This window comes from Sinohyriopsis cumingii, chromosome 6 (genome assembly GCF_028554795.1).
Source record: "Sinohyriopsis cumingii isolate HCF-2022 chromosome 6, ASM2855479v2, whole genome shotgun sequence".
Lineage (NCBI taxonomy): Eukaryota > Metazoa > Mollusca > Bivalvia > Unionida > Unionidae > Sinohyriopsis > Sinohyriopsis cumingii.
In genome coordinates, this window is record NC_142966.1 from 156,467,249 (window position 1) to 156,484,305 (window position 17,057).

General features: G+C 36.2%; 1 protein-coding gene across 2 annotated transcripts in view; it reads right to left on the reverse strand.

The window, feature by feature from the left end:
* The window catches only part of LOC149798342 (uncharacterized), a 99,804-nt gene that overhangs the window by 50,213 nt on the left and 32,534 nt on the right, over window positions 1-17,057 (reverse strand). For both annotated transcript variants that reach the window (XM_089963485.1, XM_089963486.1), the window contains exon 2: window positions 5,059-5,313. In XM_089963485.1, the coding sequence (XP_089819611.1) occupies window positions 5,059-5,230 (172 nt within the window). In that variant the 5' untranslated portion in view covers window positions 5,231-5,313. The remainder of the gene's footprint in view (window positions 1-5,058; window positions 5,314-17,057) is intronic.

Here is a 17,057-nt window from a genome sequence, read left to right on the forward strand (position 1 = left end):
AATACATTCCGCTTTATGGCAGGCATATAAAATCTGATTTTATCCTTTTAAACAAGTACCTAACTTATAGATTGACATCCTTTCAGAACTTTAACTTTTGTTGGCAAATGAGTAAGCTTAATAAGCTTACTGAAATAATCTTAAAGAGAGCTGTGTTTGAAAAACAAATAAGCCCACCCACCCCTGCAAAAACAAAAAAGTGTAATGTTTGTAAAACATACTTCAGCTCTCCTCTGCCTTTTCCCTTACCCCCAAAATATGTGCCACTAGGATTAACTCCAAGAGGATAACAATAGACCCAGGAATCAATTTTAGCTTCATATCTGAATTCATCTTTCTATGTCAAGTGTGTACATATATATGGTTACAAGGATGGGATCTTGGCAATTTAAAAATTACAACCTAGTGGATTTGATCTCTTGGGATACATACAGGGATGGGCACAATGATAATCACATAGTCCCCAGCTTCCCACCAAAAAGACTCAGCTAAGTTCAAAATAAAACATGAAGTAATTAAATACTAGATGAATTAAATGAACTATGTTCCAAAAAAAGTTATCCTTCATTCCCCTGCTTTTTCCCAACCCTACCCAAACTATAAACTGTGCCACTAAGTCAGGCAAAGAGGTCAAATTTGTTTGCATATTTGAGTGTCTTTTCATACTAAGTAAGTGTATATATGATTATAGGTGGCAGGTCCCAATAGTGTCCAAGTGATGACCCTGTAGTTGATGTCAATTTGCATTTCTCTTTTCATGCTCATCAAGTTAATATATGGTAGGCATGGTGGTCTTGATAGAAAGTTATGCACGTGTGGGATTTGGATTTTTAATGTAACTTAAACAATCATTCATTCATGTTGCTACAGTGTCTGCAGTGTGGCAGTTTTTTAGTAATGTTTAGCACTGGGGCATCATGCCACAAACATGTAGCATCATTTCCTACCTAGTCACATTATCCATAAACCAGGCCCACCAGTCCTAACACTAACCTCTTAATGCTAAGCACCTAGCAAGGTAGCTGCTAGTACCATCTTTTATATGACTCAGCTGGGGTTCGAACCTGTGACCTCCCACATCTGAGGTAGATACTTTAACCACTTAGTGCACCGGAGTGGTCTTGATAGAAAGTTATGAGTTTGGAACTAGGTACAGGGTTCAATATTAGTTGCCCATAAAGCTTTGTCTTTTCATGCCCAGTAACTGCATATATTGTTGCAGGGTGTGGGTTGCAGGGGGTGGGTTTCAATAGCCCAGTAACTGCATATATTGTTGCAGGGCGTGGGTTTCAATAGCCCAGTAACTGCATAATTATATTGTTGCAGGGTGTGGGTTTCAATAGCCCAGTAACTACATATATTGTTGCAGGGTGTGGGTTTCAATAGCCCAGTAACTGCATACATTGTTGCAGGGTGTCGGTTTCAATAGCCCAGTAACTGCATATATTGTTGCAGGGTGTGGGTTACAATAGTTTCTATCATAAGTTCTTGGGAGTATATCATACCTGCCAACTTTATTGACATTGGTGGCATTTATGCCAGACTTGCTTGGGCAGTTTTGTTGTTTCACAGGAGGCAATTGCAATAAGCCCAGGGAAGTGCCATATCATAAGAAATACAAAGATACCAAATTAATTGTATTTATTTTGCCCCTTTGGTTTCATGATACACCTCTCCCTCGATAACTCGTGCACATCAGAGTCCAAAAATATCTACCACACTATAAGTGAGGCGCGAGTTATTGAGAGACCTATTAAAAAAAGCCAAAACCAATAAAGGGATCGACGTAAAGGCAAAAGGCGGGGTTGGAAGGTTATAGTGTGGATTACTCAATTTATAATTATGCTGAGATTAACTGTGAATATATATCTCTTCATAACGGTGTACTTTGTTTATTTTTTCCTCATAGAGCAATATTAATTTCAGGATAAATTACAGTATATTGCGAAGATCATCAAAAACATTATTCACATGGTTTCGGCTAGCTTAGCACGTGTACGACTTCACACATTGTGTATTACATCACAAATTTGTGTGCTGAATTGGAAACATTCTAGTTTTATTGTTTGATCCAAATTAGATGGAGTATTTTTAATACAAAAGATCGACACTCTTTTTGAGAAACATTGTTCATCGAACGAACGAACGTATGATAGATAGATAGATAGATTTGATTGTGGTAGAAGTAAAATGAAAAAAATCACAAGGGTTAATCATTACCAATATGAATTTAATGGGACTACAAATTTAAAACGTCAATTTGAACACGATAATACCACCATGTCGGCCAATTCTGCGCGTCGGGTAATTCTGCGCAACGATACATCATTTCTGCAAACATTGGATCACGTGTTATTTTGGGTCAAAAATCCATTTTGTATCAAGAAAGAACAATCACAATTTAATTAAGAAATGTGATATTCATAAAGTGTACAAAAATATCTGGCATTTCGACTCGAAATGCATATGAAAATGTGATTTAAAATGTCAACATGAAGACCCACTCCATGACCTTCTTGAACCGGTAACCCAGAAAATCCAATTTTCTATGTATCTTTTAGAATCATGCAAATAAATACATTATATAAAAGATGGAAATGTATACCGGTACCTCAAAACAATACTGCATTTTAATCCAAGTTTACATTTTTGCAAGAAGTTCTCCCACACGTACAAAATCATCTGCTACCCAACATGTCAACTTGCCGCTAGAATATAAATTCTCAAGAAATTCACCGGCATATAGTCTGTTTCTAAATTCTCATGTCATTTTTCCCCATCAACAAGACATAAAACACATTACATCCAATTCACTGTTGTTTCTCTTCCACATAATAGATTATTTTTTTTATAAAATGTTGACCTTTAATAACTTTTTTACAAGATCGGTTTTGTTTCCTTAATATATCTTGCCATTTATTGGCATTATTACATTGAATTTTGTAAAACTAGCTATAAACCTGACCATTACTCAACTGAAATGCTGACAGAAACTTTCAGTCCAAAGTAATGCATTTCATTTCTATTGCCCAATTAATAAAAATAAAGCTGTCAGACATTTCTGAGCACTTAAGGTTTCCGTCTCCAATATTGAAGCAAGACGCATACCGAATTTGACCGTTTGATGAAAATAAAATACAGCTTACCATTTGAAAAGAGGCAATTGTCACCAGAATATTCTGTTTAAAATATTATTAATTCTGGACATGGGGGATACCACCCCCATGTTTTCCCGACTCGCAATATGTCGGCCTATTCAGTGCACAGCGTTGAAAAGATGTAATATTTATTAATTGTTTGCCGTTTGTGACAAGCTTGACAACTATAACTTCACATTTTGAAAAAATGAGTTAATTTTTTGTGTGTTTCTCATTGAGTTCTCTGCTGCCAAGCAAAATCCCATATTCAAAATGATAAAACAACACAGGTCTCTTTTAGTTGATTTTTTAATGCAACAAACACGTCCCCAAGTTTTTGATCAAAACAAAGCTGGCATGCAATTAGGTTCTCAAAGTAGTACTCACGGTTTTCAAAGTGACGGTCGATTGACTCTTTTCATCTTTTCACAGAACAGAATATGCTGTGATTATAATTTTTACACTGAATCGGAATTAAAGGATTAGAACGTGACTTTCACGTAGAAAGATATTTAATTGGTGTTTATTTCATTCTTTGTTGCCACCTGTTAGCATTTACCAGAAGTTTTCATTGATCGCTATTTCACCAGACTGTCTATTTACAGTGTATTGATAACTATTTATCATTAAAAAAACTTATATAATACATGTATATAATATCTTATTTAGAACTTGCAAATTTCACAATATGGATTCAAATCTGTACGGGCATTAATCACGATTTTCAATGATAAAATGAGTGGTGTATCAAGGTTTAATTTACCAATTCTTAGTGTAACTTGTTCATGTTCAGCATATTTTAAAGATATTTAAAATATATTGTCTTTGAAAAAAATCAGGAGCCATGCCAGACACCGTGTTATAAGCGGGATCGCAAGTTATCCAGGTGCGAGTTATCGAGGGAGTGGTGTAAATACTTGTAATTTATTAATACTCTGAAACAAAACTGTTCTGACCTTTACATAATAATAAAAGATAACAAAAATGCTATGACCCAATCAATGCAAGCATCACTTACAGTTTTATTTTATCTTGTTCATTTTTATAAACAGTACTTTATAATAAAACTAATATGCCTGATAGCTTATTCATTTTATTGTACCTGACTTTTTTAAAAGAGAAATGTCAAATTCTACTATATTATATCAATTCAAGATATTTTCTGTTATTCTCAACTTATTCCAAATCGTGAATGGTCCAATAGCTTTAATATAGTGGACCACATGGACCAAAAATATAAAGTTTGTGGGTCTTTGCCTGAAATTCGAATAGGAAATACGTTTTGAAAGCTATTTCTGAATGCATCCGAAAACACTAAATCCCAGGTGATCTTTCAATACCATACTGCCTAGTTGTGTTAGAAACATCGTTTTTCATTGGCTACTTGGCTCGTTCATGAGCAGAAGGGTAAAAGTTGGAGGTTTTTTTCTTGGTTTTTTTTGGGCTGAATGGACCCATTATTTTTGTATCGAGACTACTCTTCATTCCAATTGCCCATCTTATCCTATTTTTTGCAAAGGTTCATCTGTCTGCTTGCAGTTCATACCGGTTTGCCTTAGATCTGAGACCAAAAAGTCCAAAATCCAGACACAAAATTGGATCCCAACCAATGGCCAATTTTGGATAGAAAAAAAAAATTGATTGCAAAAATTGAGGTTTTTCGCTTTGTATTTTGTAGTGCAACTAGAAATTCCAGATTATTTGGTATCATTGTAGAGCTACATCTGTCTACCATTCTATAATACCACCCAATTTAGTGTATCGTGCATGACCATGACGCTACAGAGCTCGACAGTATTAGGCTATTACCTTCTGCCACATTAACTCGTCGCTAGGCGTTAATGTGTTAAAAGATCTATATCCTATCACATTCTTTCTTTGGCACTTTTCCAAAACAAATATATATGTACTGTTTGCTCACCAATATCAGCAACAAGTGCTCCTGGGTGTAATAACTTCAAGAATTTCTTGACGTTGGGCCATGCTTTATGCTGTATACTGCCGAGATGAGGGGCAATCTCATCATAGACATGATGGACATGGTCTCGTTCGAATTTGTCAGCAACTCTCCCTCTCCCCAAAGGGCTAGCCATCTTGGGTTCCCACTAAGCTTTTCCATTGAGATATACACACCTCTGAATGTAGCTACATTAATTTCTGGCTACTGCCAAATGACCTGGAAAAAAAATTGTTACGCAAATAAAAAACAAATCACACTCTTTTATCTTAAGTTGGTCTCGCTTTTTCTATAAAATATGCAGTTTTAAAAATACTTTCATCCAATCAACAATCTAAATTTGTGTTCAGTAAAAATGTGACCTGTTTGGAAAAGATGCCACAAATGTCCTGAACATATATTTAATTCCGATCAAAAACAAGATGTTATCCCTGAAAAAATATTTCTAAAATATATTTGCACAGATGAAATAAACTGTAGCGTTAAACCTGTTTATAGTATACTCATGTTCATTCAACATTTCTTAACAAAGGTCTACATAATATTACTAAGACCAGACTGTACAACACTCCCTCAATATAAGGCCATGCATTATAACATGGTGCCTCTTATAAGACCAGTATGGTCATGGTCCCATTTCATTAAGTAGTTGTGAAATTATATGCACTATCTACTTCATCACTAGACAGTATACCCTATGACTCCCATGGGCACCATTATAATCATGTCCCACTTTGTCGCATTATCCTGACACCAGGCCGACCAGTCCTAACACTAGCCTATTAATGCTGGGTGCCAAGCAAGGTGGCTACAAGTACCATTTTTTAAAAGTCTCTGGTTTGACTTGGCTAGGTTTCGAACTCATCATCTCCAAAGTCCAAAGTAAACACTCTAACCACTTAGTCCAAAAATGCAGTCTTGAAAAATAGAAATTATATATATATATATATATATATATATATATATATATATATATATATTTATACAGAAGCTCTAAAGATGTAACCATTAGATATGTGAAAGTCAATGGTACATGAAACTGTCCAATTTACTCACATGCTTCTTACATAAATAAGGACATTCTCTTTTTTGTATAAATTAATATGGCAATGAAAGATACTTTCTAGTATTTCACTTTTTGGCTGACTAATTTAGCTTTAAATAAAGTTATCATAGTCATCCCTAATGTAATCATCACCAGAGCACACATAGATCTTCCCAACCAAATTACAATAAACATAATTTTATAAGCTAATTCAAATTCCTTAAAGCCAAGATTCCCAATAGTACAACTGATGGAGTCCATCAAAAGAACACTGCAAACAGAAGCCACACAAATGTACTATAAATGTGTTATACTGTCATAAGATTAATATCAAAACTAACAGAATTTGTCATTTCATAGTGTTTAATTTTCAAACACATTTGATCTTTTTCAAACACAGCTGATCTTTTTCAAACACAGTTTATCCATAAAACCATTGATTATTTTGATTTTGCTAAAACATTTTGTACTCAAAAGTTTTTTCATTATTAAAAAATTCAATTTTTCGTACAATGGAGTTGTAAAATTAGAACATTGATATGTCTGGGAATTACAGTATGCATATAGTATATAAAAGGCAGAAATAAACTGATGTTTACTGAAAATCTTGTATTGTTTAATTTCCAGACATTTTTATATTTGTTTAAATATATTCTCATGGAGATCGTTAACTAAAAAATGTACAAGCTATTTTCAGTAGAATAAAACTACTAAAATAACAAGGACCTTTATGTACATCAAAATCATCAGGTATAACTTTCACATTTCCTTCTGAAAAATAGCTGGCACAAAAATAAAAGTACAAGCAACACTGAAGCAAAAATGTTAAAGTGTTGTAAAAGCACATGGCTCAACTGCAAAAAGCAGACAGTAATTCAACCTGTGGCTAGTTAATAATGAGAGGGCAGGATATGCATTTTCATATAATTTCCATTTCCTGTTTTATTATTTTTTATTTTCTTAAATAGACATGGATATTTAAAAGTAAAATACACTGAGTAAAATTGCTGAAATCTCTCTCTAGCTAATAGGAACGTAAAGTACCACATTCACTCATTAAGACTCAAGTTGTATTTAGGCACTGGGCATGATTTATTTGGATCATTGATGTAAGAATAAAGGTATGACTGTGGAATACATAACGTTAGTGTTATCCTTTGTCAACTTTTTAATGCAATACACACATGTGCAAACAAATGCAAATTCTTTTAAACATTGGGTCTTTTATTTTTCATAAATGATCACTTTTCAAAAATGAAATATCTTTTGCACATTATTGTTTGTATTTTTACAATACTCTTCAGTTTTTTGTTTCCAAAAAAGCACACAAAATAATGAATATGTGACAGTGAATGTGTGAAATTGGAGAATGTGCACAATCTGGGTTTTTTAAAAAGAAAATGAATACTTTTCCTGATTCAGTCAGGAAATGTTTAGTATATACTCGCTTATAAATCCAACTACAAACTGCACAGACCCAGATCTGGCATCACATAATCTGCCAGCAGATCTCGGTCTGTGCAGTTTGTTAGGAGTATTCAGTAGAACAAACAGCACAGATCCTGATCTGCAGGCACATTATGCTATGGCAGATCAGGATCTTGGTTGTTTGCGGTTTGACTTGATTTATAAGCAAGTACATAGGGTATACAATCACTGCAAAAAACATCAATTATACAGATTCCCTAAAAATCATACTTGATTTCTGTACACATTCCCTAAAATGGTTACAGCTGCAAAATAAAGAACTCCACATGCTGCAAAATAAAGAACTCTACATGCTGTATAATAAAGAACACCACATGAAGCATAATAAAGAACTCCACATACTGCATAATAATGAACTCCACATGGAGCATAATAAAGAACTCCACATGCTGCATAATAATGAACTCCACATACTGCATAATAATGAACTCCACATGCTGCAATATAAAGAACACCACATGGAGCATAATAAAGAACTCCACATACTGCATAATAATCAACTCCACATACTGCATAATAATGAACTCCACATACTGCATAATAAAGAACTCCACATGCTGCAATATAAAGAACACCATGATGGAGCATAATAAAGAACTCCACATACTGCATAATAATGAACTCCACATACTGCATAATAAAGAACTCCACATGCTGCAATATAAAGAACACCATGATGGAGCATAATAAAGAACTCCACATGCTGCATAATAAAGACCTCCACATGCTGCATAATAAAGAACTCCACATGCTGCAATATAAAGAACTTTAAGTGCTTCAAGATGATGAATGTCCTTAATTGAAGGAGACATAGAAACCACAATCTAAGACCTGGAGGCAGTAAGATGTCCTTAACTGAAGGAGGGACAGAAAGCACAATCCAAAACTTGGAGGCAGTTTAACATCCTTAAATGGAGGAGGGACAGAGAGCACATTCCAAGATCTGGAGGCAGTTGAATGTCCTTAATTTAAGGAGGCATAGAGAGCACATTCCAAAACATGGAGACAGTATAATGTCCTTAAATTAAGGTGGCATAAAGAGCACATTGCAAGACCTGGAGGCAGTAAGATGTCCTTAACTGAAGGAGAGACAGAGTGCACAATCCATGACCTGGAGGCAGTATAATGTGAAGAAGGCACAGAGCACATTCCAAGACCTGGAGACAGTATAATGTGAAAAAGGCACAGAGAGCACATTCCAAGACCTGGAGGCAGTATAATGTGAAGAAGGCACAGAGAGCACATTCCAAGACCTGGAGACAGTATAATGTGAAGAAGGCAGAGAGAGCACATTCCAAGACCTGGAGACAGTATAATGTGAACAAGGCACAGAGAGCACATTCCAAGACCTGGAGGCAGTATAATGTGAAGAAGGCACAGAGAGCACATTCCAAGACCTGGAGACAGTATAATGTGAAGAAGGCACAGAGAGCACATTCCAAGACCTGGAGACAATATAATATGAAGAATGCACAGAAAGCACATTCCAAGACCTGGAGACGATATAATGTGAAGAATGCACAGAGCACATTTCAAGACTTCGAGACAGTATAATGTGAAAAAGGCACAGAGATCACATTCCAAGACCTGGAAAGAGTATAATTTGAAGAAGGTACAGAGATCACATTCCAAAACCTGGAGACAGTATAATGTGAAGAATGTACAGAGAGCACATTCCAAGACTTCGAGACAGTATAATGTGAAAAAGGCACAGACAGCATATTCCAAACCTGGAGACAGTATAATGTGAAGAATGCACAGTGAGCACATTCCAAGACCTGGAGACAATATAATGTGAAGAATGCACAGAGAGCATATTCCAAGACTTCGAGACAGTATAATGTGAAAAAGGCACAGAGCACATTTCAAGACCTGGAGACAGTATAATGTGAAGAAGGCACAGAGAGCACATTCCAAGACCTGGAGAGAGTATAATGTGAAGAAGGCACAGAGCACATTCCAAGACCTGGAGACAGTACAATGTGAAGAAGGCACAGAGAGCACATTCCAAGACTTGGAGACAGTATAATTTGAAGAAGGTACAGAAAGCACATTCCAAAACCTGGAGACAGTATAATGTGAAGAATGCACAGAGAGCACATTCCAAGACTTCGAGACAGTATAATGTGAAAAAGGCACAGAGAGCACATTCCAAGACCTGGAGACAGTATAATGTGAAGAATGCACAGACAGCACATTCCAAGACCTGGAGATAATATAATGTGAAGAATGCATAGAACACATTTCAAGACTTCGGGACAGTATAATGTAAAAAAGGCACAGAGAGCACATTCCAAGACCTGGAGACAGTACAATGTGAAGAAGGCACAGAGAGCACATTGCAAGACCTGGAGGCAGTAAGATGTCCTTAGCTGAAGGAGAGACAGAGTGCACAATCCATGACCTGGAGGCAGTATAATGTGAAGAAGGCACAGAGATCACATTCCAAGACCTGGAGACAGTATAACGTGAACAAGGCACAGAGCACATTTCAAGACCTGGAGACAGTATAATGTGAAAAAGGCACAGAGCACATTCCAAGACCTGGAGACAGTACAATGTGAAGAAGGCACAGAGAGCACATTCCAAGACTTCAAGACAGTATAATGTGAAAAAGGCACAGAAAGCACATTCCAAGACCTGGAGACAGTATAATGTGAAGAATGCACAGAAAGCACATTCCAAGACCTGGAGACAATATAATGTGAAGAATGCACAGAGCACATTTCAAGACTTCACGACAGTATAATGTGAAAAAGGCACAGAGAGCACATTCCAAGACCTGGAGAAAGTACAATGTGAAGAAGGCACAGAGAACACATTCCAGGACCTAGAGACATCATAATGTGAAGAATGCACAGAGCACATTTCAAGACCTGGAGATAGTATAATATGAAGAAAGCATAGAGATTGCATTCCAAGACTAGGAGACAGTATAATGTGAAGAAGGCACAGAGAGCACATTCCAAGACCTGGAGACAGCAGAATGTGAAAAAGGCACAGAGAGCACATTCCAAGACCTGAAGACAGTACAATGTGAAGAAGGCACAGAGAGCACATTCCAAGACCTGGAAACATTATAATGTGAAGACAGAGCACATTTCAAGACCTGAAGACAGTACATTGTGAAGAAGGCAGAGAGAGCACATTCCAAGACCTGGAGACAGTAGAATGTGAAAAAGGCACAGAGAGCACATTCCAAGACCTGGAGACAGTACAATGTGAAGAAGGCACAGAGAGCACATTCCAAGACCTAGAAACATTATAATGTGAAGAATGCACAAAGCACATTCCAAGACCTGGAGACAGTATAATGTGAAGAATGCACAGAGAGCACATTCCAAGACCTGGAAACATTATAATGTGATGCATGCACAGAGCACATTCCAAGACCTGGAGACAGCATAATGTGAAGAAGGCACAGAGAGTGCAGTCCGAGACCTGGAGACAGTATAATGTGAAAAAGGCACAGAGAGTACATTCCAAGACCTGGAGACAATATAATGTGAAAAAGGCACAGAGAGCACATTCCAACACCTGGAGACAATATAATGTGATGCATGCACAGAGCACATTTCAAGACCTGGAGACAGTATAATGTGAAAAAGGCACAGAGAGCACATTCCAAGACCTGGAGACAGTACAATGTGAAGAAGGCACAGAGTGTACCTTCCTAGACTTAGAGACAGTACAATGTTCTTAAGAGGCAAGTGATTAAAATATACTTGGTCAATAGTAAATACTTTTGTATTTTTCGATGTCTGATTTAAATGCTGGAGTACATCACTGTAAATACTTGAAATATATGGTTACACGATGTGTCCTATGGCCTCTAGGTGGTATCATGCCATCCTGTATTATGTGCCATAGCTATGATAGGCTTTGGGAATATAATAACTATAACACTGGCAAGTCTGGCATCTGTGGCATCATGGACTTGGGTAACTACATATGTGGCTGTGACATAATATAGACTTGTTAACTATATTTCTTTCTTCCACTATTTCTTTCAGATATGACATACTCCTGTGTGATGATGTTGAAAAGCTGCTGGGAAAATTCTATAACATAAGGTGTCTGAAGATGATCTGATTGCAACATTCAATCAACGTATACTGCTAAAGCTATCCAATGATGAAGCTGCCGCAACTACATTATCTGCCTCATACCATCTAATGTGAGTGTCTCAGCTACAATTGCGGACCTAATCCTGTTTAAGTCAAGTACCTGTGGCAATATGAGAAATATAATGGGGTTGATTGAAGACCGTGTCAATGATAAATATTATATTGCAGTTCATGCAGGCATTTTTAAGGGTAAATATTCTAGGAACTAGTTCAACCTGTGTGTACAAAAGCTTCTGGTGAATAGTGATATCTTAAAGATCAGGAGGTTGCACTAGGAGCTGCATTGCAGATGAATCTGTGTATGGCATTTACAGTTTTGTTAAGTGCAAAAGTGTTGTCTGATACAAGCAAATGTCAATCAAATAGATGTAAATACTTTAAAGCTAAAGTCAAGTTCAATAGATGATACCATTCAAGTTAGTTTGTCATGTGACAATAAAATAACGTTATGATGATGACATCAAAGACAAAATTTAATACTGTACTCTTCGTCTTATATACTGGCGTAAAGTTGGACGAAGTCTGCTCACATTATGCGGTCCAGTCATATACTCACTGCATTTCATTCAAGTCGGTTTAACTTTGCAGTGACAGATGTGATGATGACTTGACAGATGGAAATCAATACTGTACTACATGTACTAGTACAGCCCATGATTTTACAAACTACTACAACTTGCAGGTTGAGTTTTTGTTTTGAAGCATATCGAGTTCTTTATTTCACAACAATAACCATTTCAGGGAATCTATGAAGAAATCAAGCACGGTTTTCAAAGAATGTGTACAATCACTGATTTTTGTTCAGGGATTGCATATATTCCCTGAATGTCAAGGTTACATGTGAACATTTTAAAAAAAACAAAACCCAGGGATGCTACACATTCCTTGATCTGACACATTCACTGCAACAAATATTCATCCTAAAAATGGAATTCATGACAATATGCATGTTTTATGGTGGAGTACATTATAATGAGACACTTTATAGTAAGGGATGATTGTACATGTATATAGCATCATTGATAGGTAACAGACTATTATGAGGAATCAGCCATGACCTAATGTAGCCAGGTTTGATGTGTCATTCAACAAGATGAATGAAATCATTAAAATTTATGTATGTTGACAGCGTTAGGCCCACTGACAACAATCAGGTTAAAAATTATAAACAGATGAATGAAATTATTGTTTTGTGCATTTGTTATGTTCATGTCAGTAGGTGGTACAAACCAGTGGGAAATGTGCAAATACTATAAATTTTCCTTTCCATTTAGGTGACTTGAACTTTGAAAATATATTAGACTACCAGACCTTAAATACATTACATTGCAACTTTGGTGACTACCACAAACGCTCAATGTTTTCATTGCCAGATACATTATTTTAAAATAGACACCTTTATAATACACTGACATCTTAGGTTTATCACTGTTTGCAAATATAACCATCGCTAGCACCAACAGAGACATGGATGGACATCCACTTTAATGAAAAGTTGTAGGCACATTTTTTTTATAATTAAAAAGCATATGGGGGGGAGGTGTTGTGGTGTTGGGGAAACATTTGGGAGACAAAGGACAAAAAACTGCAATAAACCCACGAGTCCATGCTCAATGTGCAACACTGAATTGCGGAATATTTTTAATATGTACTCATTAACTTCACTTGTTTTTTGGTGATGTCTATTGGGACTTGTAATAAATTTGTTTATTAAAACTATGTCAACACAATAAGTTCTGTTAAACCTGTTGATCACTGCATGTCAAAATATAGTACTACAGAAGCACACACACACACACACACACACACATTCCAAATTAGAGACCATCTGAGGGAATTTTCATCAAAAGGATACCTGCCTATGAAGGACAGAATTACCTTGTTTCTCCCGTTCTAGACTGTTCACCGTAATTTATCCCTCAGAATCTACAGTTGCGTATACATGTATCTAACAACAGAGGTTGCATCATGGTACTGTAACCAACATAATGTATCCCTCAGTATCTACAGTTACACACATCAGACACAGGAGGTTGCATATCAATATAGTAAACAACATAATGTATCCCTCAGTATCTACAGTTACACATGTCAGACAATGGAATGGAGGTTGCATCTCACTACAGTAACCACCATAATGTATCCCTCAGTATCTACAGTTACACACACAGACACTAGAGGTTGCATCTCACTATAGTAACCAACATAATGTATCCCTCAGTTTCTACAGTTACACACATCAGACACTGGAGGTTGCATCTCACTATAGTAACCATCATAGTGTATTGCTCAGTATCTACAGTTACACACATAAGACACTACATAAAACTACTGTAGATTTTCCCAAACCAAAATTGCAAGCTTGTTTGAAAGCTTGCAGCAAGCTTGCCACAAGCTTATTTATAAAGCTTGCGGCAAGCTTGTATTTGGAACATTGCAGCAAGCTTGCGGCAAACTTGTATTTGGAACATTGCAGCAAGCTTATTTATAAAGCTTGCGGCAAGCTTGTATTTGGAACATTGCAGCAAGCTTGCGGCAAGCTTGTATTTGGAACATTGCAGCAAGCTTGTATTTGGAACATTGCAGCAAGCTTGCGCAAGCTTATTTAACAAAAGTGTCATAAGCATGCACAAGCTTGCGAAAGCTTAAGCTTGCACAAGCTTGCGCAAGCTTAAGCTTGCACAAGCATGCGCAAGCTTGTTATTTATTTACCTAGTACAATAAGTATACACAAGCTTGTGCAAGCTTGTTACTAGCTTGTTGCAAGCTTGCAGAGATTTCTTGCTACAAGCATCTGGGCTTTCAAAAATCAGACATGATTGTGTTTTCCCCCCTTCCAAAAAACCCCCTGAAAATGTGAAGGGGGGGGGGGTCTGGGAGTCCGAAGGCCCCTGTCCAAAAATGCATTTTAGACTCAACTGCTCCTGGTGGACCAAATTATCATAATATATTGCAAAGTTTTACTTCATTCCAATGAAGTAATCTGCATATTTAATGATTAAATAATGCAATCTTATAGTTGCAATACAGTGGAAAACAAATCTGTTCTGCCAAAACATTAAGTTTAATTCCATTGTTCAAGTTTATTCATTCACTGCAAGCTTACCCAAGGCTGCAGAAGCTTTATGTGTTCCCCTAGCTGCAAGTGTCACGCCCCTATGAAATGATCATGAATAATGAATGAACTGTTCATGAACTTGGTTCAAGAACTGTTCATGAAAGTTCATCAAAAGGTTCATGAATTATTCTAGAATGTGCATGAATTGAAAACAGTCCACAAATTGGATCATCATCATTCATGATCAAGTGCATGAACATATTCATGAACTATGATGAACAAAGTTTCTCAATGATTCATGACTTCACGAACAGTGCCTATAAAACAAAATATGATAACCTGACAAGTCACAAATACCTATTCATCCTGAATCATACAATAACCTTAGATGGGGGATGGGGTTAATACAGTATAAAATGCAACATATTATCTTAAAAACTGTATTTGATTTCAGATAAATTTAAACTGACAAGTGATATTCTTTTTTTTTACCCTTAGCAACACTTTTTGTATGTTCTGTAATTTTTCTTTGAAAAATGTTCAAGAGATATTGGGGCAGTTGCCTGCAATCAACTGTTGAAGCATATTTCATTGTCATGGGGCTGTCTTTCAGCTGGGGTTTCTCCTGACCAATCTTCTTCCAGAGACTGACCTGTCTGATAACTCTTTTGTGAAGATTTTCAGGGTCTATAATTTAATCAAATCCTGTCCAATGTCACTACTGAATGTCTCCTTCTGCAACTTAAGCTGTTCCATCTGATTACTGTTTGGATCTTTAACATTGTTGCAGCAGTCACAATTTAATGTCTCTTCCATCTTGAATCCTCCAGTTTTCAAATTTTCATCCTTAACCTACAAACTTCATCCTCTACCAATTTTACTTTTCTGCTGTCTGGTCTGAAAAAAAGGTAAAGTTAGTTAATTACAGATAATCTCTGATCAACATTGTTTTTAGCTTTTAGCACATTATCATTGTACCCACTTTACTTACTGGAATAATATGATCCAACTCAAAAATGATTTAATCCCTTACACATAATACTGAGCATTTATATTATTGCAGAATTTTGTCACTGTTTTATATTAACTGAATCTGTCTAGCCATAGGTATAGTCACAGGAGACGGATGTTTTATTCAGTAAAATATGACATTTTTTTTGACAACACCGTTACACTAAATAACCGTATATATTACAGATAACGGTTATTTCATGCTTTCAAATATTTTCGCCATTTTTTATTGATAAAACGCCAGACTTGTGTGGTATAGGCCCTTAGTATGTCACTAATGCATCCACTCCGACTCCGCATGTTGCATATAGCTGCTTCCGGTTTCATCACGTTGTTATTTGCACTTTTATTGTGAACAGTTTCACGCATTAACTATTTTCTTAAGGTTTTTTTTTTTTTAAATTACGAAATTACATCAGATTATAGAAATAGTGATGTCATGTAAAAGAAAACGATCTCGAACATCTCAACTCCTATCGATATCGAACCACGTCTGGTATCGAGAACTGGGGTGGGTGGGGGTGATAATGTTTAGTGATTTTCAAAACTTCGATGAGCAAGTTTAAATTAGGTCTGAACAAAATCGTGTCATTAGCTTGGTTATAAATAATATGATGACATATATAAACCAATAAAATATCCATATAACTTCTACTGAAATAATCACGAATGACCAAGAAAAAGATACTCACCGTAATTCTGGTCATCCGGGCTTGGTACGCTTTTCCGCCTAATTTTGCTCTCACCAAATCATTTCCTTCACATTCTTCAAAGTCGCTTCTCTGCACTTCTACTTACTTTAAAAAAATGATATTGAAAATATTCTCATCTGTCCATTCCATGGAGTCCACGGTTTTTGTTCGAGGTTTTTGCCTAACCATCTGCATGATCTTTGGTTTCTGAAGAAGCTTAACTGTAGAAATCGCGCGCGTATATTAACCAATCATATCACGTCTTTTTTCAAAGTCATTCAATCAGAATAATCGTTGTTAATATATTTCGGTTTTTACTGCAAATTGGCAACCAGTGACTAAGTCAATAGAATAAGCAGTTTATAACAGTAATGGAGAGAAGAAAAAAAAACGTTAGGACAAAGTCATAGAAAGCTTTTTAAAGCAAATACATTTTGTTGATGCTGGCCAGAAAATATTTTCCCATATTAATCCAGAAATACTCAGGTTAAGTAAACAAGTATTGAATTAAAGATCTGTATGAACATTTATACAGTATATCA